The following is a 26,840-nucleotide window of genomic DNA, read 5'->3' on the forward strand; positions in this document are numbered from 1 at the left end:
GAAGATTCTTGGATAGCAGGGACACTGTTTCCCCATAATAACACAAGGATGGGTGGTACAAATCCTAACGGTATCAGAAACATTTTTGACCAGTGTTAGTAAATAATTGCCAGTTTCATTCCCATACTTGCCATGGGACAATTGTCGTGATATAAAAGGCAACCCGATCCTCCATATTCCTTTGTGAGGGGGCTGCACACTGTCTCATTGTGAGATAGTTGTAAAAGGGGTCCAGATAGGCTGAGTTCGCTCCATGTTATAGGTTTCTGACTTGATCTGTTGAAGGCCCAAGTATGATTGTCACTCAAAAGATGTCCACGAGGTCCCTAATCCAGCACGTTGGCCCCAAAGATGTTGCCCCGCCTTGGATATGCTGTATGGCAAGGGGACAACTGTACTGAGTAACGTTTGTAACGCCAATCAGTTTTTGGATGGCAAATTGGGATGGAAGGAACTTGTATGACATTACTTTTGTCTTCGTAAGATGTTGATATAGCAGTGATGTATGTCAGATTGGCTGCCTGTTGTCCTTTCTTAGGTTGGTAATACAAATACATTTGTTCCTGAAAGGCGACACATGTTGTGCTTTTGTTTTAATAAACCATACACAAAGGTGAATTGTTAGCATACATCACCAGAGGTTCTTCTTCCTTTTGGTGCAGGCCTGTATGTTGTTGTCGGGGTACCCTGGTTCCTCCTGTCCAATCAGAATCGTTAGAGGACAAAGGGGGATTGGCATGCCACCAAGTAACCAGAGTAGAGAGAGGAGGATTAGGAATAAAGGCCCAATATGTGAGATTCTCATGCTCTGAAATCACCTCAACATGCATTAGAGAGGAAAAGAGGAAAAAGAAAAAAACTGATTTACTTATCCGTTTGTCCATTTTCTGGTTATTCCAGAGCAGGCCGTGTGCATTTTGATGGAATGCACTCAATGCCTTTATCTGTCAAAACACAAAGAGCTCCTCTCTTCCCACATTTAACCATAAAAGGGCCCTCCCAGATATCCGTATAAGGACGTTTTAATCCACACTTTGCCAAGATATTGTGTCAAAACAGATGTGTGTAATGTGGCCTTTGTTGGGCCATATGGTTCTGAGTTTGACCCATATATCTTTCTGCAGCTGATGTGCCATCCTCTGCTTGATTAAAAAAATTTAAAGTAAATAAGGCGAGATTGAGAATACCTTGCAGATCATTCTTATAATACTCATTTCCCCCTTTCATTTTTTGTAAAGCAGCCTTTAGCGTTCTATAACATCGCTCAATAATAGCTTGTCCCGTAGAATTATAGGGGATGCCAGTTTTATGGATAATATTCCAATTTGCACAAAATTGGCGGAAAATTTGCGCTGAGAACTCGGGACCATTATCAGTTTTAATGCATGTAGGAGACCCCACGAAAGCAAATATAGCAAGCCAATGACGAATGACTTGTTTAGCGCTATTTTTTGTATGTGCTGATGCGAAAAGAAATCGAGAGTGAGTATCAACAGAAGGGATAATAGACTTGAAACATCCAAAAGGCGGAAATATTGTTGTGTCCGTTTGCCAGAGATCATTGCTGTATAGTCCACGAAGGTTAACCCCATAGCAGCAAAGGGAGAGGTGGCTAGGGAAGATTGTTGACAGGCTGGGCAACCAGCAATGATTTGTGCAGCCTGTCGTTTTAAGTGAAAGCGCGAGGGCAGGGCTGGAGCATTGCAATGATGTAAGGCGTGAAACGAACGTGCTGCTGTAAACAGGACAGTCAAGTGAAACATTGGCTACAGCAGAATCAACAATAGCATTCCCTTGAGATAAAGGACCAGGAAGAGGAGGGTGAGAGCGTATGTGTGCAATAAAGCAGGAGTGAGTACGCTGGGACAATAATTGCTTGATTTTCAGAAAATGAGTGAAAATATCTTGTGTGGTTTGATGAAAGTTTAAAACGGAGGGCAAAAGCAGGACAGCATTAGCTACATAAGCAGAATCCGTAAGAATATTCAAAGGAACAGAAGGAAAGGTGCACAGCTGCCAATTCTGCAATTTGAGTAGTTGAATGTCTGTGAGAGACTTTGGTCTGCCAGTCTATTAGCAAACCAAGCTATACCGGCTTTTCTGGTTTTTCCGGAGCCGTCAAAGAACACGGTTAAGGCCTCAGGAATAGGTTGGGAAGAGATAACCGAGGAGATGATCAAATTGAGAAGATGTGCAAGGTAAAAAAAATGGTCTGAGGGTCAGCACCTCGTGATTGTAAACACCGTAAACGTCCCCTTTGAATAACCTCTGCTATTCCATCAAAATATGTATAGAGTAGCTTAGCTGGTGTGTGGGGCAAGTATATCCACACCAAGCATTTTTTTTTTTTTTTTTTCACACCAAGCATTTTATAACCTTGCCCACTTTTTGAAAGACGATAACAGTAGGACTCTTAGGTGTGTTTATCACATAAAGGCATAAGGGAATTTCTGGATCAAAGCAATTTAAAAATTGGGAGGTTAGAGCCTTGTTTACTAGGCTTAGTTCTTGTTTTGCCTCAGTCATGAGAGTGCGCGTAGAAGAGGCAGAAGAGCCACCATGTAGCAAGGAAAACAAGTGACTCAGAGAATGTGTCGGGATGCCAAGAAAAGGACGTATCCAACTGATATTTCCTAAAACCTGTTGCAATGTAACTAATGTTAAAGTATTGGGTATGGAAATAGAGGGAATGCATGGCTTTGCCAGGTGTCTATCAATCATCAATCCTAGAAATTTCCAGGGGGAGGTAAACTGTACCTTATCTTGAGCCATAAGCAGGCCTTTGCCTTTGAGCAATTTAATTAATTGTTGGTATGCTGTTAATGAAAAACTTTTAGTTGGCGCTGCTAATAAAATATCATCCATATAATGGTAAAGTTGTATAGTAGGGTATTTGCTTCGAAAAGTTAATAACACATCTCCTACTGATTGTTGGCATATGGTAGGACTGTTTTTCATGCCCTGAGGCAAGACCTTCCACAGATATCTCTGGGGGACCTCTTGATTGTTATAAACTGGGACAGTGAATGCGAGCTGTTCCCTATCAGCGGCGCACAAAGGTAGAGAAAAGAAACAGTGTCTAATGTCAATAACAACAATTTGCCAATTCTCAGGTATTGAAGAAGGGTTTGGCACTCCCTTCCATGAAGCCCCCATAGGTTGCATGACAGCATTAATTACCCTTAAGTCCTGGAATAATCTCCATTTTTCAGATTTCCTTTTTATCACAAATACTGGGGTGTTTGAGGGTACAACATGGCCTAATTTTAGTTGCTCCTGTACTAGCATCTTTAAAGCCTGTAATTTTTCTTTTGGAAGGGGCCACTGATCTATCCATACAGGCACGGTAGTTTTCCATTGAATAGGTATGGGAGGAATGTTAACATCAGCGGCCCCTAGGAAAAAGGCTTAACGTTTAGAGATGGTTTCCATTGAGAAAGCAAATCTCACCCCTGTCGACGAAAATAATCCATAACCAATCTATAAATGAAAATTTGGGTGAGTTTATTCTGAGCTTAAATCTGAGGATTATAACCCGGGAGAGTCTTTCCACAAAGGAACAGAGCACTCCAAAGAAGTGGGGGTATACAGGGTGGTTATATACCCTCAAAGAGTATGTTTCACATATGATTGAAATGTCCCTTTTACAATAGTCAGGAGGCTGCTCTGTCGGCACAGCCATTGATGGCAATGGCAGATAGGTCTGCTGTCTCAGTGAACCCCGCAGGCTGGCAAGTCTGTTGCCTCGAGCTGGGCGGTCACAGATGAGCGCTGCAATCAGTTCCTAGCCTAAAGAAAGATGCTTAATCTTTAAGGAGATGCCAACGTTGGGAGGGGGAGGGAAGTTGCACCTTTATCTCAAAATGTCTAAGCAGATATACAATGCATGCTCAATGGCCACAGTCAGGCCCTTTTGGAAAAACAAAGTCAGGCCGAATTAGGTTTATACTAAACGGCTTCCTCATATACTCCAATATATCCTATTGCTTGCCATTTTTATTTGTCACCCCCATAGGGAGTATGGAGTTGGAAGAACGTAGGGTGTAATTAAGGCAATTCTGTTTTCAGGTCCTCTGACTTTGAGTACGTGATCACTTCCCTCAGGCGTCATAAGCCCTCCTACACCTTGTACAGATGCAGAGGTTTGCTTTTTAGGCCAATGGGGAGGCCAAGTGGGCGAGGCTATAAAGCACTGTCGCCAGTGTGGCCGAAGTCACTGGCCCCCCTCTTGGCAGCGGAGCTCCCCAAACTTCGTTTTTCAGGGCCCTGGGGAGTGTGCCCCGTTTCGAGTTTCCCGACGCCAAGTCACGGTTGATTAGATTACCATCTACATTAATTTTAGAGCAATGTTGATTCACCCAGTGGAATCCCCTTCAGCACCGAGGCCATGGTTTAGAAGGCGGCTTTTTAATATCGGCTGGCCCTCCTTCACCAGGGATGTCTTTTGGACCGGACTTGCACTGTTTTGCACGGTGTCCAGGTCTTCCGCACTTAAAACAGGCATTATCAGAAAGCACCTTTGGGCAGCTGCGAAAACGCTGCTGCCATTACTTTGGCCACATGACTATGAGTTCCTACTTCCTCCAGCATATCCCCTAAGGTGTGAGTTCGCCCTTTAAGGTGAGACATAGCAGACTGGCAATCAGCATTAGCATTTTCAAAGTCTATTTTCAACAGCATAATTTGAGCCGCTTCAGGATGAGCTGTTTGTCTCTCAATTGCCTGATGGAGACGGTCAATAAATTCTATGTATGGCTCGTTTGGCCCTTGTCGGACATTCACAAAGGAATTGGTGGCTTTGTCTGCCCCTGAAGGGGGAATTGCCTTCTGGGCTGCTAATGCCACCTCTGAACATTGTCTATGCAACATTCCATTTGCCTCAGCCTGTGCTTGAGGCGTCGCATATTGGCCGACCCCCTGTAACATGTCGGCACTGATTGGGAGAGGGGGGTTTAAAGATAGATTATCCATAGATTGGGATACAGATATCTCGTTATACTCAGACCTGAAAAGAGTATATTCAGCATGCGACAAAAGAGTCTTTGGGAGCAAAAGCCAATCACAGGGTAGCATACTATAACTGGCTCCCAGTGCTTCTATCATCCCGACAGTGAAAGGTGACTGCACTCCATTCTCTCTAATGCTCTTTTTCAGCTCCTTAAACACCCCAAAAAGAAGGGATTCATGTTCTATTCGCCCATGATTGACCATCACGGGGAAGGCACAGGAAAAAACATCAGGATCTCCACGATTTAATCCTTCCCCAAGGCAATTATGAACCACACTGTACTGCCTGGAATCAACATACGGGGCTGGTGGAGTACAAGGAGGAGCAGTAGGCAAGACAGGAGGGTTCTTGAAGGTGAAACACCTCTCTAAAGGAGGGGGGAATGGTAAATTGTCATCGTCTGAGGACGTTTGTTCAAAATTTGTCTGAGACTTACTAATGGCCTTCTTAAAAGAGTCTCTTAGCGGCGAGCAAGGCGGAGGAGGCAGTGGCAGCGCCTCCTCAGCTTGCCTGAAGGGCACTTGGGTGAAGAGGCTGATTTTTCCTCATCCGATAGATCCCACAAAAGGAACAGCGCAGTACGTGCTGTTCCCCAAGTCGTTAAGATATGTACATCCTTTAAAAGACCACCCTCAAAGCGAGACTTTAGTGCCTTGCCAGCCCTTTCCCACAACTCAGTGTCCAAGGTTCCATCCTCAGGGAACCAGGGGCAATGTGTAGATATTGCAATATCCTCTGTAACTCGGCGGGAGAAACCGAAACTGAACTCGAGGCGTGAGTAGGGGACAAGTAAGGTATTAATATCAACTGAGCTATCCTCATAAAAGCTTCTATCACATAATAAGTAGATAAACGGATCATGATTTTTATTTCACCTTGATAGTCAGCATCAATTACCCTGAGAATGATGATTAAGCCCTTCAAAGCTGAACTAGAGCATCCCATTAATAACCCAAAATATCCTGATTGTAAAGGTCCCCATACATTGGTAGGAACAAGAAAGGTTTCATCAGCACAATCTATGACACTGTCTCTGAAGCCATGAGATCCACTTCGGCACTTCCTGACGAGGCCGCCACTAAATCATTCACATAGAGTTAGCCTGCTGATTGAGAGCTCCCCAAATTTGGTTTTTCAGGGCACTGTGGAGTGTGCTCCATTTCGAGCTTCCCGATGCCAAGTCACGGTTGCTTAGAGATATTGCCAGCAATATCCTCTGTGACTCGGCGGGAGAAACCGAAACTGAAATCGCCTTCAGCAGCCGCTGAAGTGTCTTAAAGTATAATTTCTGCTGAGTTGCCAATTGTTGGCCCATCGTTCTCACGGCGGACCGCCGAAAGGCAGTTGAAATTCCCCCATATTGTTACTCACCAATAATGCCGCCGATCTTGGATCACGTTGGGGTCACCATATGTTGGTGTCGCAATCCAATGTACATATCAGGATAGATGCGGAGAGGGCTGATGGCCACGCTGAGTTTATTATAACCAGCGTTTCAATATATACATAGCTTACAGCTGCTAAACATACACAGGTGTGCTGGATGAAGTAATTAGCAAATGCCAAGAATTCTTAGTGATTTCTCAAGGAGCCCTCTCTTGGCCTCTGTTTTGATATTATCATGTTATTGCTGTGCTCGTATATTTTTATCTCGGAGCAGGCAAGGTCTCTTAGGCAACGGTCCTTCCTGCTCCCGATATCGATATCGTTTCTCCATCTGTGCCCCCGGGCAGCCGATGCCTGTTTTAGGTTGCCTCCCCCTGGAAGTCTTACCCGTCATTGGCTAACTGGCCTTCTCACCTCCGGGTCACAGTTTGTTGGCAAGCATTTTCCAGTGGTTATTAACCCTTCCTGCGTCAGAGGCGGCTACACCATGGGCCATCAAGACAGAAAGTTGGGTATGCATAGCAGTGCTCCATCATCAAATGGAAGTGATATATTCAAGGCTGGGCTTGAGCAGGCTCTGAAGGCTCAAGTAAGTTACATGAGGTGGTCAAAATACCCATGGTCAACTCTCCTGCTGCATTGCCTTGTCTTTCCCAGCGCCTGTGGCCTCGTGAGGAGTTCCCCATAATCCCTTGACTGAGGAAGAGAAGACTGGGACCCGGTTTCCAGATGGTTCTGCACAGTATGCACGCACCGCCTGGAAGTGGACAGCAGCAGCCCTACAGCCCTTTCTGGGACACCCCTGGAGGACAGTGGAGAAGGAACATCCTCCCAGCTGGTAGAATTTTGAGCAGTGCACTTGGTTGCTTGTTTTGCTTGGAAGGAGAAGTGGCCAGAGGTACAAATCTGTACCAATTCGTGGGCTGTGGCCAGTGGCTTAGCTGGATGGCCAGGGTCTTAGAAGGAATATGATTGGAAAGTCGATCACAAGGAGATGTGGGGAAGAGATATGTGGATAGACCTCTCTGAATGGACAACAACATGGAGATATTTGTGTCCCATGTGAATGCTCACTGAAGGGTGACTTAAGCAGAGGACTTTAATAATCAAGTGGATAGATGGCCCATTCTGTGGGTACCAGGGAGCATCTTTCCTAGCCACCCTTGCGATTGGCCAGTGGGCTCGTGAACAAAGTAACTGTGCTGCAGGAATAGAGGCTGTGCATGAGCTGAGCGACATGAACTTCTGCTTACCAAGGCCAACACTGAGGCTCCAGTATGGCATCATTTCCCAGGGGATCAATAAGCTCCCTGATGGCAGGTTGGTTACACTAGACCACTTCTATCATGGAAGGAACAGTGCTTTTTTTGTACTGGAACAGACACTGGATATGAATTTGCCTTCCCTTCATGTAGTGCTTCTACAAATCTACCATCCGTGGGCCTACGGAATGCCTTACCCACCATCATGGTAGTCCACACAGCATTGTTTCCCATCAAGGAACTCACTTCGAGGCAAATGGTTTGTGGCAGTGAGCTCATGCTCATGCACTTCACTGGTCTGAACATATTCCTCATCATCCTAAAGCAGCTGGCTTGATAGACCAGTGCAATGGCCTTTTGAAGACTCAGTTACAGTGCCAGCTGGGTGGCAGTACCTCGCAGGGCTGGAGCAATGTTCTCTAGGAGGTTGTATATGCTCCAAATTGGTGCTGTTTCTTCCATAGCCAGGATTCAGGAGTCAAGGGCTGGAAATGGGAGTGGCACCACTCACTAATACCTCTGGTAATCCACAGTTTTTGCTTCTTGTCTCTGTGACCTTATGCTCTGCTGGTCTTGAGGTCTTGGTGGTTCTCTTCATTAATGTCATCTGGCACCTGGTGAGGGCTTTCCATCTGCAAACCTGAGTCTTCCTTGAAGAGGGAAGGCAGATCATGAAATTATTTGTGGAATGTGGAGTTTAGAAAAGTTTGTGCATAATATGGAACAAATTACTTAGCTGCTTTGAGTAAATGTTCCTCATCTGAAAAGCATGAATAATAATATGCCTCCTTCAAAGGATTGTTTTTTTTAAAATTTTTTATTGAGGTAAGATTGGTTTATAATATGATATGAATTTCAGGTTACATCATTATATTTTGACTTCTGTATACAGACTGCATTGTATTCACCACCAAAAGTCTAGTTGCCATCTGTCACTGTCCAGATGTCCCCTTTCACCCCTTTCGCCCTCCCTCCACCTCCATTCCCCTCTGGTAACCACCAATTCGTTTTCTGTGTCTATGTATTTCTTTGTTGTTGTTGTTGTCTTGTCTTCCACATATGAGTGAAATCATATGGTGTTTGGTTTTCTCCATCTGACTTGTTTCGCTTAGCATAACACCCTCAAGGTCCATCCATGTTGTCGCAAATGGCAAGGTTTCATTGTTTTTATGGCTGAGTAGTATTCCATTGTGTGTATATACCACATCTTTATCCATTCATCCCTTAATGGGCACTCAGGTTGTTTCCAAGTCTTGGCTATTGTGAATAACGCTGCAGTGAACATAGGGGTGCATATATCTTTTCTAATTAGTGTTTTCATGTTTTTGGATAAATACCCAGAAGTGGAATAGCTAGGTCATATGGTAGTTCTATTTTTAATTTTTTGAGGAATCCTCATACTGTTTTCCATTGTGGCTGCATCAGTTTACATGCCCACCAGCAGTGTACAAGGGTTCCCTTTTCTTCACATTCTCTTCAACACTTGTTTCTTGTCTTTTTGATAATAGCCATTCTGTCGTGCATGAGGTGATATCTCATTGTGGTTTTGATATGCATCTCCCTAATAATTAGTGATATTGAATACCTTTTTATGTGCCTGTTGGCCATCTGTATATCTTCTTTGGAAAACTGTCTGTTGAGATCTTCTGCCCATTTTTCAATCAGGTTGGTTTTTTGTTGTTGAGTTGTATAAGTTCTTTATATATTTTGAATATTAACTCTGTGTTGGATATATGATTTGCAGTTATCTTCTCCCATTTGGTAGGTTCTTTTGTCTCAGGATTGTTTTGGCTGTTTGGGTCGTTTGTTGTTCCATATAAATTTTAGGATTCTGTGTTCTATTTCCATGAAAAATACCATTAGGACTTTGATAGGGTTTGCACTGAACCTGTAGATTGCTTTAAGTAATATGGACATTTTAACTATGTTAATTCTTCCAATCCATGAGCATGGAATATCTTTCCATTTCTTTGTGTCTTCCTCGATTTCTTTCAACAATGTTTTATGGTTTTCAGTGTACAAGTCTTTAACCTCCTTTGTTATTTATTCCTAAGTATTTTATTCTTTTTTTGTGATTGTAAACGGGATTGTATTCTTGATTTCTCTTTCTGCTACTTTGTTCTTAGTGTGTAGAAACACAACTGATTTTTGCATGTTGATTTTGTACCCTGCAACTTTACTGTATTTGTTTATTATTTCTAATAGTTTTTTTGATGGATTCTTTAGGGTTTTCTATATGTAAAGTCATGTCATCTGCAAATAGTGACACTTTTACTTCTTTCTTTCTAGTTTGGATCCCTTTTGTTTCTTTTTCTTGCCTAATTGCTCCGTCTAGGACTTCCAATACTTCATTGAATATGAGTGGCAAAGTGGGCATCCTTGTCTTATTCCTGTTCTTAGAGGGATAGCTTTCAGTTTTTCACCATTAAGTATTATGTTAGCTGTGGGTTTGTCATATGTGGCCTTTATTATGTCTAAGTACTTTCCTTCTATATTCATTTTTCAGAGTTTTTATTATAAATGGATGCTGACTCTTGTCAAATGCTTTCTCTGCATCTATTGAGATGATCATGTGATTTTTATTCTTCATTTTGTTAACATAGTGTATCACATTGATTGATTTATGAATGTTGAACCATCCTTGCACATCTGAAATAAATCTCACTTGATTGTGATGTATGATCCTTTTAATGTATTGTTGTATTCAGTTTGCTAATGTTTTGTTGAGGATTTTTGCATCTATGTTCATCAGTGATATTGGCCTGTCATTTTCCTTTTTTGTGTTGTCCTTGTCTGATTTTGGTGTCAGGGGAGTGTTGGCTTCATAAAATGCATTAGGAAGCATCCCAGCCTCTTCATTTTTTGGAATAGTTTGAGAAGGATAGGTATTAAATCTTCTTTGAATGTTTAGTAGAATTCACAGAGGAAGCCGTTTTGTTTTGGGGGAGGTTTTTGATTACTGTTTCAATCTCCTTAGTAATGATTGGTCTCTTCAGATTCTCTATTTATTCTTGATTCAGATTTGGAAGGTTGTAGAATTCTAAGAATTTGTCCATTTCTTCTAGGTTACCCAATTCGTTGGCATATAAGTTTTCATAGTATTCTTTTATAATCCTTCGTATTTCTGTGGTATTGTTATAACTTCTCCTCTTTCATTTCTGATTTTATTTATTTGAGCCTTGCCTCTTTTTTTCTTAGTCTATCTAAAGGTTTGTCAATTTTGTTTATCTTTTCAAAGAACCTACTCTTAGTTTCATTGATCTTTTCTATTGTCTTTCTAGTCTCTATTTCATGTATTTCCACTCTAATTTTTATTGTTTCCTTCCTTTTAGTGATTTGGGGCTTCACTTGTTCTTTTCTAGTTCCTTTAGGTGTAAGAGTAGATTGTTTATTTGATATTTTTCTTGTTTCTTGAGATAGGCCTATATTGCTATAAACTTACTCTTAATACCACTTTTGCTGCATCCCATAGATTTTGGCATGTCGTGCCTTCATTTTCATTTGTCTCCAAGTGTTTTTTGAGTTCTCCTTTGATTTCTTCATTGACCCAATGGGTGTCCAGTATCAAAGGGTTGTTCTGAAGTTCAGATGAGGTGACACATGCAGAGTTTGTACCCCGCTGCTCAGACCTGCTGTGCGTGTTTGCACTAAATTCTATTATTATCTCTTCTGTCTGGGGACCTTTTCTCCTGTGATCACTTGAGTTATTTCGTTCCTGCTGTATATCCCATAGTTTGCTTCTGAAATTCTTTTAATATATTCCCTTTATATGCTCTGCCTCCTTTAGCATTTTACTCATTATTGTCATTTTTTTTCATCTTTTTTCCCCTGAGTTCTAGGAAAATTCTTGAGCCAGTTTTCTAAATCACTAGTTTGTTTTTCTGTTTACTTCTCACTTTAGGGTTTTTATTGAGCAATTGTAGTTTTTATCTGAAAGCAAGCTTTTATTATTTTAGATTGTTTAATTTTCACACAATCTCCCTTTTGAAAGTAAAAAATGCCTTTCTATTATAAAGTAGTACATACTCACTATAAAAATGTAGATAATAAAATAGCCACTACTAGCATTTTAATGAATACTTGCCAGGTTTTTTTATTATATGTTTATATATAATGAATGTATGTATGTGTGTGGGTGTGTGTGTGTGTGTATATATATATGATGAAGGATCTCACTATAATGTTCTTATTGCCTCCTTTATAGTTTAATAACATAACATATTTATGTCAATAAACACAGATGTAAATTATCCTTTTAAAAGATAAAATGATGTTCTCTCAGATTTCATTTAAAATACAAATAGGAGTTTTTAAACTATTCTTCCCTCTTATAGAAAGGAAAACGTTTTCTGTGACTTCTTGGAATGGTCTCCTTTTGTGAAGTACTGGATATTTTTATATATCTAGTGATTGTTTTTCCTGTTTATTCATATTTACAAGAGGAGGTTTTGTTTGCTATGTTGGAACTGGAGAAGAGTTCTGTCAGAAATTGTATGAGGCCCTGTTCACTTGTCTTGGTCATAGCATGTCTGCTAGATAAGGGGTCCTCATGACTCTGAGTGGTGGTCGTCGGGGGGGGGGGGCTATTGGTGAGACTGCTGCATGGCAAGGGAGGTCCCCCCTTTGCCAAGGGCGTTTCTTCTCTCTGTGGGAGCAGTGGTGCAGCCAGAGCTCCAGATATCTATATAAAGTGAAGAAAAAGCTCCTGAGCCAATAGAAGTTATTAGTGAGCCAATTAGCTGGTTTCCCCTCTCATATTTGTTATAACAGTCCGTGTTAGATAAGTCCCACGTTACTTGGAGCAAATTCCCTTTGAGGCATCCTTTTGCCACCATACCTTTGCTGTGATTAGCTTGCCACTCCAAGTGAAGGCTGAGGATGGGCATAAAAGATGGCTGCCTTGTGTGGGGGCATTGGTAGAATTACATTAATCCCAAGATCTGTATCTGGTCAACTGTCACAGTCTTGTCTCCCCCCTGCTCTGGGCTTGCAGGCTCCCTGGGTTTGGAGGAGAATGTCTTTCACTTGCTCCCTCAGAGGGCTCCTCCTTTGCTGTGTTCAGTTGCAGACTAGTAGGTACCTTCCATGGCCTAATCCTACCTGTGCCATATCTAACAGAAATCTTTCAAAGTGTCTGGATACTGATGGCATTCTTCTGTGTTTATTAGAAACCAATTTAGAAAAACAAAAAACGAAGAGCTCCCCTAATTTTATATTTCTTAAGTCATGCCGGTAGGTTTTGGGGAGGGAAGAATTTAAATTCATGGACTCAAATAATGCTTTTGAAAAGAAATTCCTATGCCATCTTCTCAATTTGTCAAAGAGATAAATGGATTTATTTGTGGGATATACTTTCATGAAGTTTGGGTGTATTGTATCTCCCACTTTTCCTTTATTGACCAGATATTTCCATTTTTGTAATAGATGATTCAACACGTGTTCCTCTTGGAAAAAACATGGACTACATCAATGCTAGTTATATTAGAATAATCAATTCTGGAGAAGAGTATTTTTATATCGGTACCCAAGGACCACTACCAGATACCACAGATGACTTTTGGCAGATGGTCTTGGAAAATAACTCTAATGTTATTGTCATGATAACCAGAGAGCTAGAAGATGGAGTTATCAAATGCCACCGTTATTGGCCCATTTCTATGAAGAAGCCTTTGGAATTGAAAAACTGTCATATCTTCCTAGAGAGCTACCAGATACTTCAATATTTCGTCATTCGAATATTTCAAGTTGTGAGGAAGTCTGTAAGTTTTAAGAAATCATCGTATTTCATTATATAAACTTGTGTTAGAGTGAGAAGTTAGCAATAAGGTAGGGTACAGACTGGGGAGACTTTTGTAAGTCACTTATTTGTACTTCTCCCTCGAACCTGAAGCTAAGATAACACCACTTCTACTTCCGATTAACCAAACTCTGACTGGGGAGATGAAAAAACTGAAATGGGGAGGTGGTGAGGGGGAGTGAGCGTTGGAAGTGGCCCAGTGCTAGCATGTACTTCAGCTGCTTCTGCCGTGAATGACAGATGTGTCTCGAGTCCTTAAGGGACGCCAGTCACCGTGCCAGGCCCCCTCGCTTCTTAGTGAGTAGTGGAGGGTTCGGTGCACCCACCGGTACTTCCGGTTACTGTGCTCAGTGGTCATGTTGAGATCTGCATGGGGTACTTTGGGGGCTCAGGAGGAAAGTGTATTAGCTTTACTTGGGCTTTGGGGAAAGGCTTGCTTGAGGCGGTGGCATCTGGATTGAGAATTACCCAGGTGAGAAAGATGGAAAGGGGAAGTAGATGATCCAGATAGAAACTAGCATGGGGTATGTACAGAGAATAAGTAGTTCGGTGATTTGGAATGTGAAAGTTCAGTGACAGGGAGTAATGAGGGATGAGATGAGGCGATAGAAAGTAACCAGGGCCCAGCCAGAACATAAAATGTCTTGGATTTCGGCCAAGGAGCGTGAACTTTGTTATGAAGATAATTCGGAGACATTGAAGAATTTTAGTAAGAAAGCGGCAGGGTCAACTCGGGCGGTTGGCATTAAGCTGGAAAGCAGAGACTTTGGTGTTTTTCAGAGGAAACTGGCAGACTTATTCATGGCTTATGACTGCTGACTTAGAGTGATAGAAGGAGTATTCAGAAATTATGCTGCCCAATATGGTAGCCACATGTGGCTATTTAAGTTTAAATTTAAATTATTTAAATTTACATAAAATAAAAAAGTCATTTCCTCACTTGCAGTAGCCACATTTCTGGTGTTTAGTCTTATTTAGCAACGTGTTGCCAGGGCTACCGTCTTGGGCATCACAGATCTAGAACATTCGCATCACTGCAGAAAGTTCTGTTGGGAAGTGTTAGTCTAGAATAATGCATAGACTTCTTGTTCTAATAGATTCAGACAGTAGAAAAGGAATGGTTTACAGGAGAGAGTGGTGAGTTACATTGCTCGAAGTGGATTGAACTAGCAGGTAGGTGATCCTTGTGTTCAACAGGAATGAAGGGGATGGGAGTTAAACAGGAAGCTTGGAAAGAGTGATGAGGTTTGGAGTCATCACCAGAGAAGCTGACTGGTGCACAGACAATGGCCGGGAAAAGGGTCGCTGGACGTGCTGAGGTTGGAACCCCTACATTTGCAATAGCAATAAGCTAGGCAACTGCGTGATTATTTTCTTCCCAGCAGCCTAACTATGGGATTCCTGAATACAGGTTATGGGACTGACCCGGGCTGGGATATTGTCTAGCACATGTGGCAAGGTTCAAAGGATGAAAGAAGTTGACAGTTTGATAAGAGAATGCTTCAGATAATCAGCCATGAAGTGTGTATTTAGGGAGATGAATGGAATCAGGGGCCAGTCAGCTAGGAGTCAGTGGAGGACATAAAGGACAGGAGAGCTCTGTTTGGTCACGTGGCTGTTGGAGTGGAAGTGAAGCACAAACGAGGTGGTAGCATACGAGCTTCTGGGCAGAAAGTGGTGTTGGAGTGTAAGAACTAGAAGGTTTCTGATACTGGACATTGCAGGTGATGTAAGTCCAAGGAGTGACCATCCTTGTGAGTGGTAGAAGAAGGGTGTGGTCTCCTCTGCAGGAGAGAAAGAAAACTGCTGTGAGGTTAGAGTGTCTGTTGGGCTGTTGAAAGCCTGAATTTGTTCTGGATGATGTCAGAATCTGTGGTGGGGAAAGATCAGGATCTTCAGCGAATGTGACGGATTAACCAGGAGGTTTAGCCACCGGGTGATAGCACTGAGAAGGTGAAGCTAAGAGCTGTGAAGAGGGTTTTTTATGCAAGGAGAAGGAATAATGCACTGGAAACAGGAGTACACAGCAAGGAGTATCTACCTAATCTCTCTGCTCAGTGGTCCCTGGAGCACAGGAGAATAGCTAGCCCAGTTAGAGAGGGCTGCAGAGAGCGACGTGCCTGTGGGAGGCAAGGCAAGGAAGGGGAACAAGCGGTTAAGGAAGTGATGAGGGTTTCCAAGAGTTTATTCTGGGTTGGGAGACCTGAGTACAAAGGGAGAAGTTGAAGAGAGAGAGGAGTCAGGGTAGGGGAGCTAAGACGCAATTGAAGAGTAGAAGAGGATTGGAGCACAGTGCTGACCAGGGAGGCCAGGAATAATAATAATGGCTGCCATTGATGGAAAGCTTGCTGGCTGTGTGCTCAGCACTGTGCTTGCTCTGTATGCCTGGGGATTCACTTCACCCACACCCCACTAATGCTTATTGATCCCCTCCTGTTAGCCAGGTGTTGTGCCAGGTGCTAGAGCTAGAAAGCAGACACAGTCTCAAATCTTAGAGTACTTATAGTCTAGTGGAGAAGGGAGACACCAAAAACATCAGTTCCAAATGATGTATGATACGTGCTGTGGCGGGAGGAGGACAGCATGCTTGGAGAGTATAGGCCAGGTGGGAGGCACAGAAGAATGATCTGTCTGCAAGGATTCAAATGCTGGAGTCCACCTGTGCAGGTTTGGCAAAGCGTCTAGGGTGGTGGCCTTTGGGCTGAGGCCCACAAGCCTCAGAACCATGGGGTTCGTGTTTGGAGAATCTGCACCAGGCTTTGTCTTCATGGCACTGGGTCAGGAAGGTGGCGAGGGCCCCCTCTGGGCAGGTTCTCACTGGTCTACACTGGCAGGAGGGATTTAAGCCCTGAATTCTGTGGCAGGGTGAGAGCTATCCTCCACTTGGTACCTTCACAGGATTTTCAAGTATTGTTTGTATCATTCAATTTTATGCACCAATGGGTCAAACTTGAGTTTTCTATTTGGAACTTAGGAAACTTATTTTTATCTGAAACTTAGGAACAAGAGGTGCCTTAGGGAGAAGCATAGGAGGAGTGAGAAACCCGTCTTGTTTCCCCATGAGGGTCTCCAGTGAATTAAAATGGGAAGGGCGGTCCCTTTGGAAGGATGACGGGTAAACTGCCAACCCTGAGGAGAGTTCCGTGACTCCACCTCCGGGAGGCTCAGCACAAGAGTGGGGGCCACAGGCCACTGTCATGGTCCTCAACCGCCCTGTCCTCATTGCCAGAGGAGGTTGGTGGCCCCTGGGCAAGCACCTACCTGTTTTAATAAAATTTAGTGTCATAGTATTTAAGTCAAGATAGATTGCTTTTCTATCTTATTCCTAATATGTTAGCCCACCTTTCACTCTGTTTTTTGTATTCTTGGATTTTCTGCAACCTTGTGGTACAGAAAAAAGATAGTAGATTTGGTTTTACAGGCCTACATTACAGTCCCAGCTCTAAACATGTGGCCTTCTGACCGAGTGTACACCTATCAGTCACCCTAATCCTTACCTTCTAATCTATAAATTGAGGATGAAATAGCACCTGCCTCCCAGGGTCAGTGTGAGGACCATAGGAGATAATGCTTGTGAAGTCCTTAGCACAGTAGCTGGCACAGTTCATGTTACCTGTCAGTTTTCTTATTTTTATTATTGTATTACCATATAGCCATCATTATTATTATTATTATTATTATTAGTGTATTAGAAATTGAAATGAGATCTCTAATATAAGAAATTGATAAATTTCTCTTCTCTCTTGCCTCTCTCTCTCCCTCCCTCCCTCCCTCCCCCCTCCCCCTCCCTCTCCCTCTTTCTCTGTCCTCTCTCCCCCCGTCCCTCCCTCTCCCTTTTTCTCTCCCTCCCTCTCCTCTCTCCCTTTCTCTTTCTCTCAACAGACAGGAGTTCGGCATGCTATAAAGCACTTGCAGTTCACCAACTGGCCAGACCATGGCACTCCTGCCTCGGTAGATGGTTTTATAAAATATGTGCGCTATGTGAGAAAGAGCCACCTCACAGGACCCCTGGTTGTTCACTGCAGTGCTGGCGTGGGCCGGACCGGGGTGTTCATATGTGTGGATGTTGTGTTCTGTGCCATTGAAAAGAACTTTTCAGTAAGTGTGTGAATGAAGCAGATAAACCAATACTGTTAGTAAACACTCTACTTTCAACAGCCTTCTAATATCTGAAGACGAGTATTTGGCTTTCAAGAGCAACTTAGTAAATAGAAAGCACGTAAGTTTTGGGTACCTGCTTCTCACTTAACTGCTGTAGGTTCCTGGAGGTGGCTGTGAGGATTAAAGTACATTACACAAAGGAGTGGCTTAGGACAGTGTCTGGAGCCTAGGATGCACACAGTAATGGGAGTTCATTTTCCTTTTCCTTCCCTCCCCCATACAGGCAGTTTGTAGACTCTTGTTAGAGATGTCAGTGAAGTGCGCCTGTTCTTAATGAACAGAAGCACACGCTTGTGAGCACACGGGAAGAAACGTAGACTCCAGAGTTAATGAGAGGTCCCTGGGTTTGACTGCCAGCTTTGCCACATGCTTTAGAGTTCAGTGACTGTGCAAATGACTCATCCTCTCTGAAACCCACTTTTCTCATATGTAAAATAGGTGTAATAATATTGTTGGGTTTGAGTCAATCAGTAACAATTCCTTACTTTCCTCCTAAATTTGGAGCCAACTAAGAATATCAGTAATTAGTTATTAGACACATGGTGAATGTACTGTTACCTCTATTGTGGATTAAACTGATTAGGGAATGTGGCTTTAGATCTGTGACCAAAAAGGCTGACTCACTGAGCTGCTTTGCTGTGCTGCAGAAGTGAGGAGGGGGGACATCTGTTTACCTAGCAGGTACTAGGGGCAGAGTGGCTCTTACCACGACCACGAGGAGTAGGAAACTCCACACCTCGGCCAGAAGAAAGCAGAGGCCGCAGGGCGTCTGCCCTGTGGGCAGATGCTGCAGAGTTCCCTTGTCAGGACAGCGGTCGAATCTGCTCTCTCGGGCTTTGGGCTTTACGTAGTTGGGCTCCAACGGTGCCAGGCTCTCCACTGGGCCTGCAAAACGGCTGCATGGGTCCCGGAGCCCACCATCCTCACGCCGCATTATGTGGCACGGCAGGAAAACAGCGTCTCCTCTTGCAGTAGCTCCCTGGAGGACAGAGGGAGTTTCTTTTTCTCAGAAGCATGATCCAGTTCCCCTGGCATCTCACTGTTTCCCACAGGGCTACAGCCCTTCCCTGAACTCACCACCGTGGGAGATGCTGTCCATTTAGGCCCATCAGGACTCCCCCAGGCCGTAAGGCTGAGAATGAGAGAGGAACGGTTCTCCAGAACAAACTCAGGGTTTTGTTACAAAGAATGAATCTAAACTTTTTTTGGGTGGCCAAAAACAAAAGACAAATGTCCTCAAAAATGCTGAAGATGTAAGTAGTATGAGTCTGATGTTACTCATTTCCATAAGTAATGTTTTATTCTTTTAGCAGAAAATGCATTAGCATAATTTTTCTTTTATATATTCTCCATCAGAATTTCTTAATTTGTTTATATTTGTCCTTATTTTATATCTCTTGCAAAAACTGTAAATATTATATTTCATGATTCCAAGGAGCACTGTTTTTTCCCCATTATACCTTCTTTAAACTCAAAATGTGTTTTATGGTAAGTTATCTGTCAGTTTAATTGACAGTTTTTTCTTAGTGGTATATGAAATAATGATGCATTTTATAATTAAGGATGGTTAGAGTTAATGAAATCCAGGGGTTCAAAAATAGGAAAAACATTTGTTGTTTCCTTCTTGGCTTTCCGTAGAGACTTGAACTGTCAAATGTTCTTGCCGATGCCCCTCTCTACTCTCTTCAAAACTTTTGTCCACCAGAGCTACTCAGAAATGGTCTTGGACCAGCACCCATCTGTGGGTGTTTGTTATCTGCAGCAAGATAAGTTTATAGAAATTGAGAGTAAGCATTGAAACTTTCCAAGCAGTTTGCATATTGCTGTGCCATCCAAAAGTGTGACAGTGGGTTGGTCTTGTTGAACAGGGTGTAGACCAGTTTGTGTGCTGTGGAACTCACATGAGAGTCTTAATGCTGCAAGCTGCATACCGGCCATGTGCGACTGGACAAGTTGTGACCTGTGACATTTTAAGATTAGTTTATCCATTACAACGCTAAAGGATGTGAAAACCTGGGAATATGTAACCATTTATTTCTTTTTATTAATTTTTATTTTTATAGCCCTTTTCATTTTTAATCAAGCCTGCTCAAAAATCTTTTTTTTAATTTTTATTTTTTTCGGATGTACATCGTATTTCGAATTCTGGATACATTACATCATATTCACCACCCGAACACTAATTATAGTGCATCCCCTCACATGTGACCCTAATCACCCCTTTTGCCCTCCCCCCTTGCCCGATGGTAACCACCAGTCCAATCTCCAATGCTATGTGGTTTTTTTTTTTTTTTGTCGTTTTTATCTTGTACTTATGAGTGAGATCATATGGTATTTGACTTTCTCCCTCTGACTTATTTCACTCAGCATAATACCCTCAAGGTCCATCCATGTTGTCACAAATGGCCGGATTTTGTCATTTCTTTAAAGCCTTGGGAACAAACTGGCTCTTATCCTGCAGAAACATTCAGAGTGTTCTGTAGCTCAAACACTCTCCATAGAACTTCCCCTCTAGCCATCTTCAGCATGCATGCGATAGCAGCCGTTAATTAACAGTTTCCATATTTACACATAATGAAGTGAAGAATCTAAAATTTAGCACATTAGGCTTTACATATTAAAAATTCTTACTGCACCACTAAGTACACTGTTGAGTTCATCTTGCAGGTTTTCTCGCAGCAAGACTTTCTTGATGAAGCAATGTGTTGATTTATCTTCTGGCTTAAATTCCTTAATCTGTGTAACTGCCTCAGGCTGTGTTCTGGGCTAGAAGCTCTGCCTCCAGAACCTAATCCTCCACACAGCTTCAGCTCCACATCACATTTGTTGACAGTGTAGTACTCTGCATTTTTATACAGTTTAGATCTAGTGGTATTTGTCAGTAATCAGACTGAATAAAGGAAGAATTCTTCCTTCCTATCACCTCGTGTTCAACTCACACACACACTGAAAGAATCTCTGTGTTAGCAATGTCTACGCAGTCATTAAATTGCAGTAGTAAATACTTTCTTACTTGCGTTTGTTTCCGGAGTTGGTACCACTCCATTTCATTAGCCAGTCCCTGAATTTGTCAAACTGTGGCATCAGAAAATGATACTTTAACTATCTTTTTTGCCACATATTTTCCCAAAGTTTCCAAGAAAATATCCTTAGTGCAGTCTTTCACCATTGTCCTGGCAATCATATATGGGTTTTTAGTCTTAGCAATCCAAAGTGCTATTTGTAAGCCTGCCAAGCATCATGTAAAATATTGAACATCACCTTTTGTTGCCTTTTAAATTTAATATTCTTTAAAATAATTCTTTTGTCTTTGAACTTACTTCATTTTTTATGTAAATGACAAGTAAATTTTAATGGTTCCTTTGCTTTGTTAGCCAGTACATCTTTGTAATTAACACAAGTGTGGTTTTAGCAATCCACAATCGATAATGGCTACAAGACTCACTATGTGAGGAACCCTCGTTCCACGCAAAGTTAACGTGCGCTGTGTCGGTCTTCATTTCTCTGCAGTCCTTCCACCATCATCACTGGGTTAACCACTACAGCTGCCTTCAGGAAGCCGTGTCCTCTCTTGACAAGACAATCCAGTGAAGTTTGTTTTGCTATCAGTAAACTAAGGTTAAAAATGAATGATACAAATTTATTTCCATAATTTCCTAATCCTAAATTATAAATTAAAAAACAGGCTTTCAGAGAAGCAATGGTTTTGAAATTCGTTGAGGTTTCGTTTCATCAATGTTTCCTTTTATGGAGCATGCTGAGAGCTCATCGCCTCGCCTGGGTCTCCAAGAATCTTTCCTATGTTGTTGTCTGAAAGTTCTGTAGTGTTATGTTTTACCTTCAAGTCCACAGTCCATAATTAAGTCAAAGTCATAAATTTGGGGTTAATATTTGTATAAGGTGTGAAGTTTAGGTCGAGTTTCTCTTTTTTTTCTTTTCTTGCCTACAGATGTCCAATTGTTCCAGCGCCATTTGTTGAAAAGCTATTCTTGCTCCACTGAATTGCTTTCGTACCTTTGTCGGAAATCACCGGGCGTAGTTGTATAGGCCTGTTTCTGGTTGTGTATTCTGTTCCGGGATCTCTGTGTCTATACTTTTGCCAGTATCACACTTTGGATTCCTGTCACTATATAGTAAGTCTTAACGTCAGGTAGAGTGATTTCTCCCACTCGATTCTTCTTTTTCAAAATTGTTTAACTGTTTTAGGGTCTGTGATTTCTCATATAAATTTTAGAATTAGCTTGTCTATGTCTACAAAAACGTTTGCAGGAATTTTTACAGGAATTGCTTTAAATCTATAGATCAATTTTGGGAGAATTGACATTTTTACTATGTCGAATCTTCCAATCCGTGAACACGACATGTCTTTCCATTTGTTTAGGTCGTCTTTGACTTCTTTTATTAGCGTTTTGTCATTTTCAGCACACAGATCCTGTATGTGTTTTGTTAGATTCATCCTATTTCATTTTCTTTAAAGTGATTAACGGTGGTATTGTGTTTTTACTGTCAGTTCCACATGTTCGTTGTTACTGTGTGGAAATGCTCTTGATTTTTGCATGTTGATCCTGTGTCCTGTGATCTTATTGAACTCACTTGTTAGTTCTAAGACTTTCTTTGTTCTGTTTTGTTTTGTTTTTAGATTCCTTGGGATTTGTACAAACACAGTCATTCCGTCTGCAAATAGGGACAGATTTATCTCTTCCTTTCTAATCTATAGCCTCTTATTTCCCTCCGGCCTTCTTGTGCTACCTAGAACTTCAAGTGCTGTGTGGAATACAGATGGTGGGAGCACAGGTTCTTGCCATCACTGATATTAGGCAGAAAGAAAATTAAAATCATTTGTTCTTTGAAGAGGATGAAAAGCCAAGCTACAGATTTGGAGAAACTGTTTGCAAACCATATTATCCAACAAAGTTCTTACATCTAGAATATATAAAGAATCGTCAAAACTCAATAGTAAAAACACCAAAAAACAAAAAAGCAATCCAGTTAGAAAATGGGTATAAGACATGAACAGACATTTCACCAAAGAGGATATGTAGGTGATAAAGAAGCACACGAAAAGATGCTCTGCTTCATTAGCCTTTAGGGAATGAAAGGAAAACAATGATGAAATATCACTAAACATCTGTCAGAAAGGCTAATATAAAAAATAGTGACAACACCAAATGCTGGTGAAGATCTGAAGAAACTGAATTAATCATATATTGCTTGTAGGAGAGTAAAATGGTATACCTGTTCCAGAAAATAGTTTTACAATTTCTTTAAAAGAAAAAAACCAGAAACTAAACTAAACTTACCATATAACCCCAGCAATAGCACTCTTGGGTATTTATCCCGGAGAAATGAAAACTTATATTCACACAAAAACGTGTACGTAAATGTTCATAGCAGATCTATACCTAATATCCCCAAACTGGAAACAACCTAGATGCTCTTCAATAAGTTGATGGTTAAACAAACTGGTCCATGTCCACACCATGGGATACTATTTAGCAATAAAAGGTAATGAACTCTCGATGCACACAGTTAGATGGATCTTAGGGCAATTATGCTGAATGAAAAAAAAGTCCATCTCAAAAGGTTAGATGTCAGTGATTCCATTCATATAATCCTCTTGAAATAACAAAACTGTGGAGATGGAGAACACACTGCTGGTTGCCCAGGGTTTGGAATTGCAGTGGGTGGGTAGTTCTAACAGCTGCATGAGGAAGTCTTGCGGTGGAGCTGTTATGTATCGTGATTGTGGTTGTGGTTACATGAATCTTCACGTGATAACATTGCATACAACTACATACTCTCACACACACTCACAGTCACAAACGATTGCGTATAAACCTGGCAACCTCTGAATAAGCTCTCTGGATAGTACCAATGTCAATTTCCTGGTTTTGATATTATACTATAGTTATATAGGATGGTGTAATTGGGGGAAACTGGATGAACGATACACAGGATCTCTCTGTACATTTTTGTTTGCAGATTACTGTGTATCTATAATTATTTCAATATAAAAACTTTTAAAAGCTTAATTAAAATTTTAAATTATTATAAAAGTGACAAGTTATAAAAATAAAGGAATGCTTACATTTTCTCTGATTTTTATATACTTTGGGGTTGTAGTGGACAAACCTTAAAATTTCATGTGTCCACATGGTCTTGATGCACATGACTGGTCTTCAGCTTGCACCACATGTGACTCTGCAGGCGAGTTCAGCAACACCCGAGCTGGTCTATATGCTATTGAACTGGTGATGGTCCTCGGTGCTGTGCCGCTATCAGATTGCCAGAAGAATTTCTAAACACTTCCTGCCAGTTTCTGGACTCAATGTGGGCTAGAAGCAGACCTTTGCAGGCCTGCCTCAGCTCAATGACCGCGCTGGGTAGTGTTGGTCTCCGTGCACAGGTGCAGAATCTGGTGTCGGGCCAACTATTGCTCAGGGTCTCCATTTGAGTTGAGAGGGCTCTTTATATGAGAAACAGCTGTGTGACCATCGTGGCCAGAAAAGTCTTCTATGCTTCAGACTCTTCCAGAATTAAAATGCTGCTTTAGGTTCTCCCTTTGGAGAACAGAAAAGGATACACAGGGGCAAATTTGTTGTTAGTTCTTTTGGAGAGCATTTCTTGTTATAAATGATTGCTTCCTGCTTTTTCCTGGAAACCCATTTAAACAAGTCTTCCTTATCCATTAGGCTAGGTTAAAAATAGTACATTTTCTTATGACTGAAAACGAGAACTTTCTGGTTAAATCTTGACATCTCTTTTACTGGAAAGAAGTATGGAGTACTTATTTGGCAATCTATGGGTTTGTGTTTTCCCCTTGTGTGGATAATACAAAATTACTGTCATCCCCTTACAGTTCAACATCAGCGATATAGTGGCTCAAATGAGACAACAACGTTGTGGCATGATTCAAACAAAGGTAAGCTCCCACCACATAAATCTAATAGGAAGAAGAATGAATATAAAGATTAATATCGTACAGCACATTGCAATTTATAAAGCTCTTTTACCTATATGATTTCATTGAATTCTCACTGTTTGAGGTGGATATTAATTTTGTTCTCATGTTATTGATGACGTACTTCAGGTTCAGAGCAGTGAAGTCCGTCCTTTAAGGTCATTCAGATGGCAAGTGGAGGAGCCAGGGCTGAGACTGCAGGCCCCTGGTCCCCAGCTCCCGCCTTGTCCACAGCGCCATGTTGTTTAAGGTCATTCAGATGGCAAGTGGAGGAGCCAGGACTGAGACTGCAGGCCCCTGGTCCCCAGCTCCCGCCTTGTCCACAGCGCCACGTTGTTTAAGTTACATATCCAGAGTCATTTTTCATAAATTTATGGGTAGCAATTTTGGGATATTTACTTGCCACTAAAATATGAAAGTCATTGGCATGTCATTAAAAGATATCATTTATGGCACAGACTAGTTATAAATCATGGCGGAGGGGGTCAAGAGAATATGGATAATGAAAACAAACAGGTCCCTAATCTTCAGGTTGACCTACTTTTAGGCCAATGTTGAATAATATGAAGCATTTTATTTGAACCAGGGTTATCTGAGAGACCTGAGGCTGCGCCTAAAAAAAAATTTAAGTTGATTGATGCAGGGAAGATGTAGGGAGATGGCAGGTGACAGTCGGTTTCCCCTCTGTTCACGTAAGCCTTCATGAGCTGGTTCCAGACCAAGAACTAGATTATGATCACTTATCTTCTTGATATTTTAAAATATGTATTTACATAAAGAAGTTTTTGGTTAAATATTTGCTCTTTTTAGGAGCTGTCCTTAGTGGTTGAAAATTACAAATGTGTTCTCTGAAAGTAGACATCGGTATTCAATTACTTAACGTTCTGTTGTTTTTCATTTATGTGTATATAGGAGCAGTATTACTTTTGTTATAAAATTGTGCTTGAAGTTCTTCAGAAGCTTATGACTTTCAAGTAAGAAAGACTTCTGTTGCCTCACACTTGAAATTGCCGAGTGGCCTGGAGCCTCCTGGTAAAGAGCACGTTGGGGCTGTGCTGAAGGGCTTTGCTTGTGGGTAGAATGTGCTTTCTTCGTGGATCATTTGATCTGCTTTCCAACAACTCCCTGAAGGCAGCATCGTTTGGTTTGGGATGGACAGTGCTTACCTGTTGATCTTACTTGGGTAATATCAAAATGCCCCTACATTTTCCAATGAAACAAACATTACATAAAACAACTGCAGCCTTTTTGGTTGAAGGATTACAAAGCCCAAAAAAGGACTTAAATTATAGTCACTAAGATTTTATTTGGAAAGCCAGCTGAAGGGCGCTGAGCATTTCCAGGACCTTATAAAGCTCTTATTCTGGGAGAACAAAGGGCCAGTAAACTGCAAGATCACAGCATGACCTCTTAGAGGCATTTTCAAGACAGGTACTTACCCATGGTTTTTAGCCGGAGTCTGTACTTTAGCTGGTATTTAAATAACTCAGTTCACTTCAGAGTCCAATTAGGATGGGTTAACTTTCTATGCAAATTGGATTCCATCCTCCTTTACTTCCATGCTTCTGTGGGGCCCCGAGGACCTCAGAGGACAAGCTGCCTTTCTAGAGCAGCTGGACAGGGACCTGTTGGTCTGGGAAGCGTTTCGTGGGTGGGCAGAGTTCCTCCTCTGCATCACATGAGCACACTGGGGAACAGTTCAACACTAAAATAGATGTTTATATAGAAAGTCCAAGAAGAAGTTTTTGCCCGGCTTGAGTTCTTTCCTATTCCACCCTAACACTTAACATGCTATTCAGTCTGCTTTGTTAAAAGCAAATATGACATTTTACTTGCCTCTTAGTCTTTGCCCTTTGGCTAACGAATAAACTTTGATACAAGCATTATTATGTAATTTTGAGTATCTCTTATGCCAGATATATTTTTCAAACTAAGGTCTACGATAGTTATTTCTTTTCTTCGGAGTTCCATGAAGTCATTTCTTTCCACTCCTGCCCCACCTCTGCTGGAACATTTAGAACTTGGCCTTGGGAACCAGATTTTGGAAAACTAAATACGTAGTTGTCAAAACGAAAACCTCCGTGTTCTGTTTTTGAAAAGATGTGGCTATTATTACATTCACCTTATAGGACTTTGCTTGTAAAATTACAGTGGCATTTTGGTCAGGAAGGTTTAGTGACCTGTTATACTTGATTATAACCCATAAAGGAATTGATACATGTCTTTGTGCAGTGTAATTCAGTGGCAATCAGAATATTCTATGTA

At 41.6% G+C, this 26,840-nt stretch overlaps 1 protein-coding gene across 1 annotated transcript in view; it reads left to right on the forward strand.

Moving 5' to 3' along the window:
- Positions 1-26,544, forward strand: part of PTPN20 (protein tyrosine phosphatase non-receptor type 20) — a 66,580-nt gene extending 40,036 nt beyond the window's left edge. The window contains exons 6-9 of the mRNA XM_070519473.1: positions 13,081-13,415; positions 17,336-17,551; positions 24,474-24,536; positions 25,488-26,544. Coding sequence (XP_070375574.1) covers positions 13,081-13,415; positions 17,336-17,551; positions 24,474-24,536; positions 25,488-25,553 — 680 coding nt within the window. The 3' untranslated portion in view covers positions 25,554-26,544. The remainder of the gene's footprint in view (positions 1-13,080; positions 13,416-17,335; positions 17,552-24,473; positions 24,537-25,487) is intronic.
- The last annotated feature ends 296 nt before the right edge of the window (positions 26,545-26,840 follow it).

The sequence above is a fragment of the Equus asinus genome, chromosome 2 (genome assembly GCF_041296235.1).
Source record: "Equus asinus isolate D_3611 breed Donkey chromosome 2, EquAss-T2T_v2, whole genome shotgun sequence".
NCBI lineage: Eukaryota > Metazoa > Chordata > Mammalia > Perissodactyla > Equidae > Equus > Equus asinus.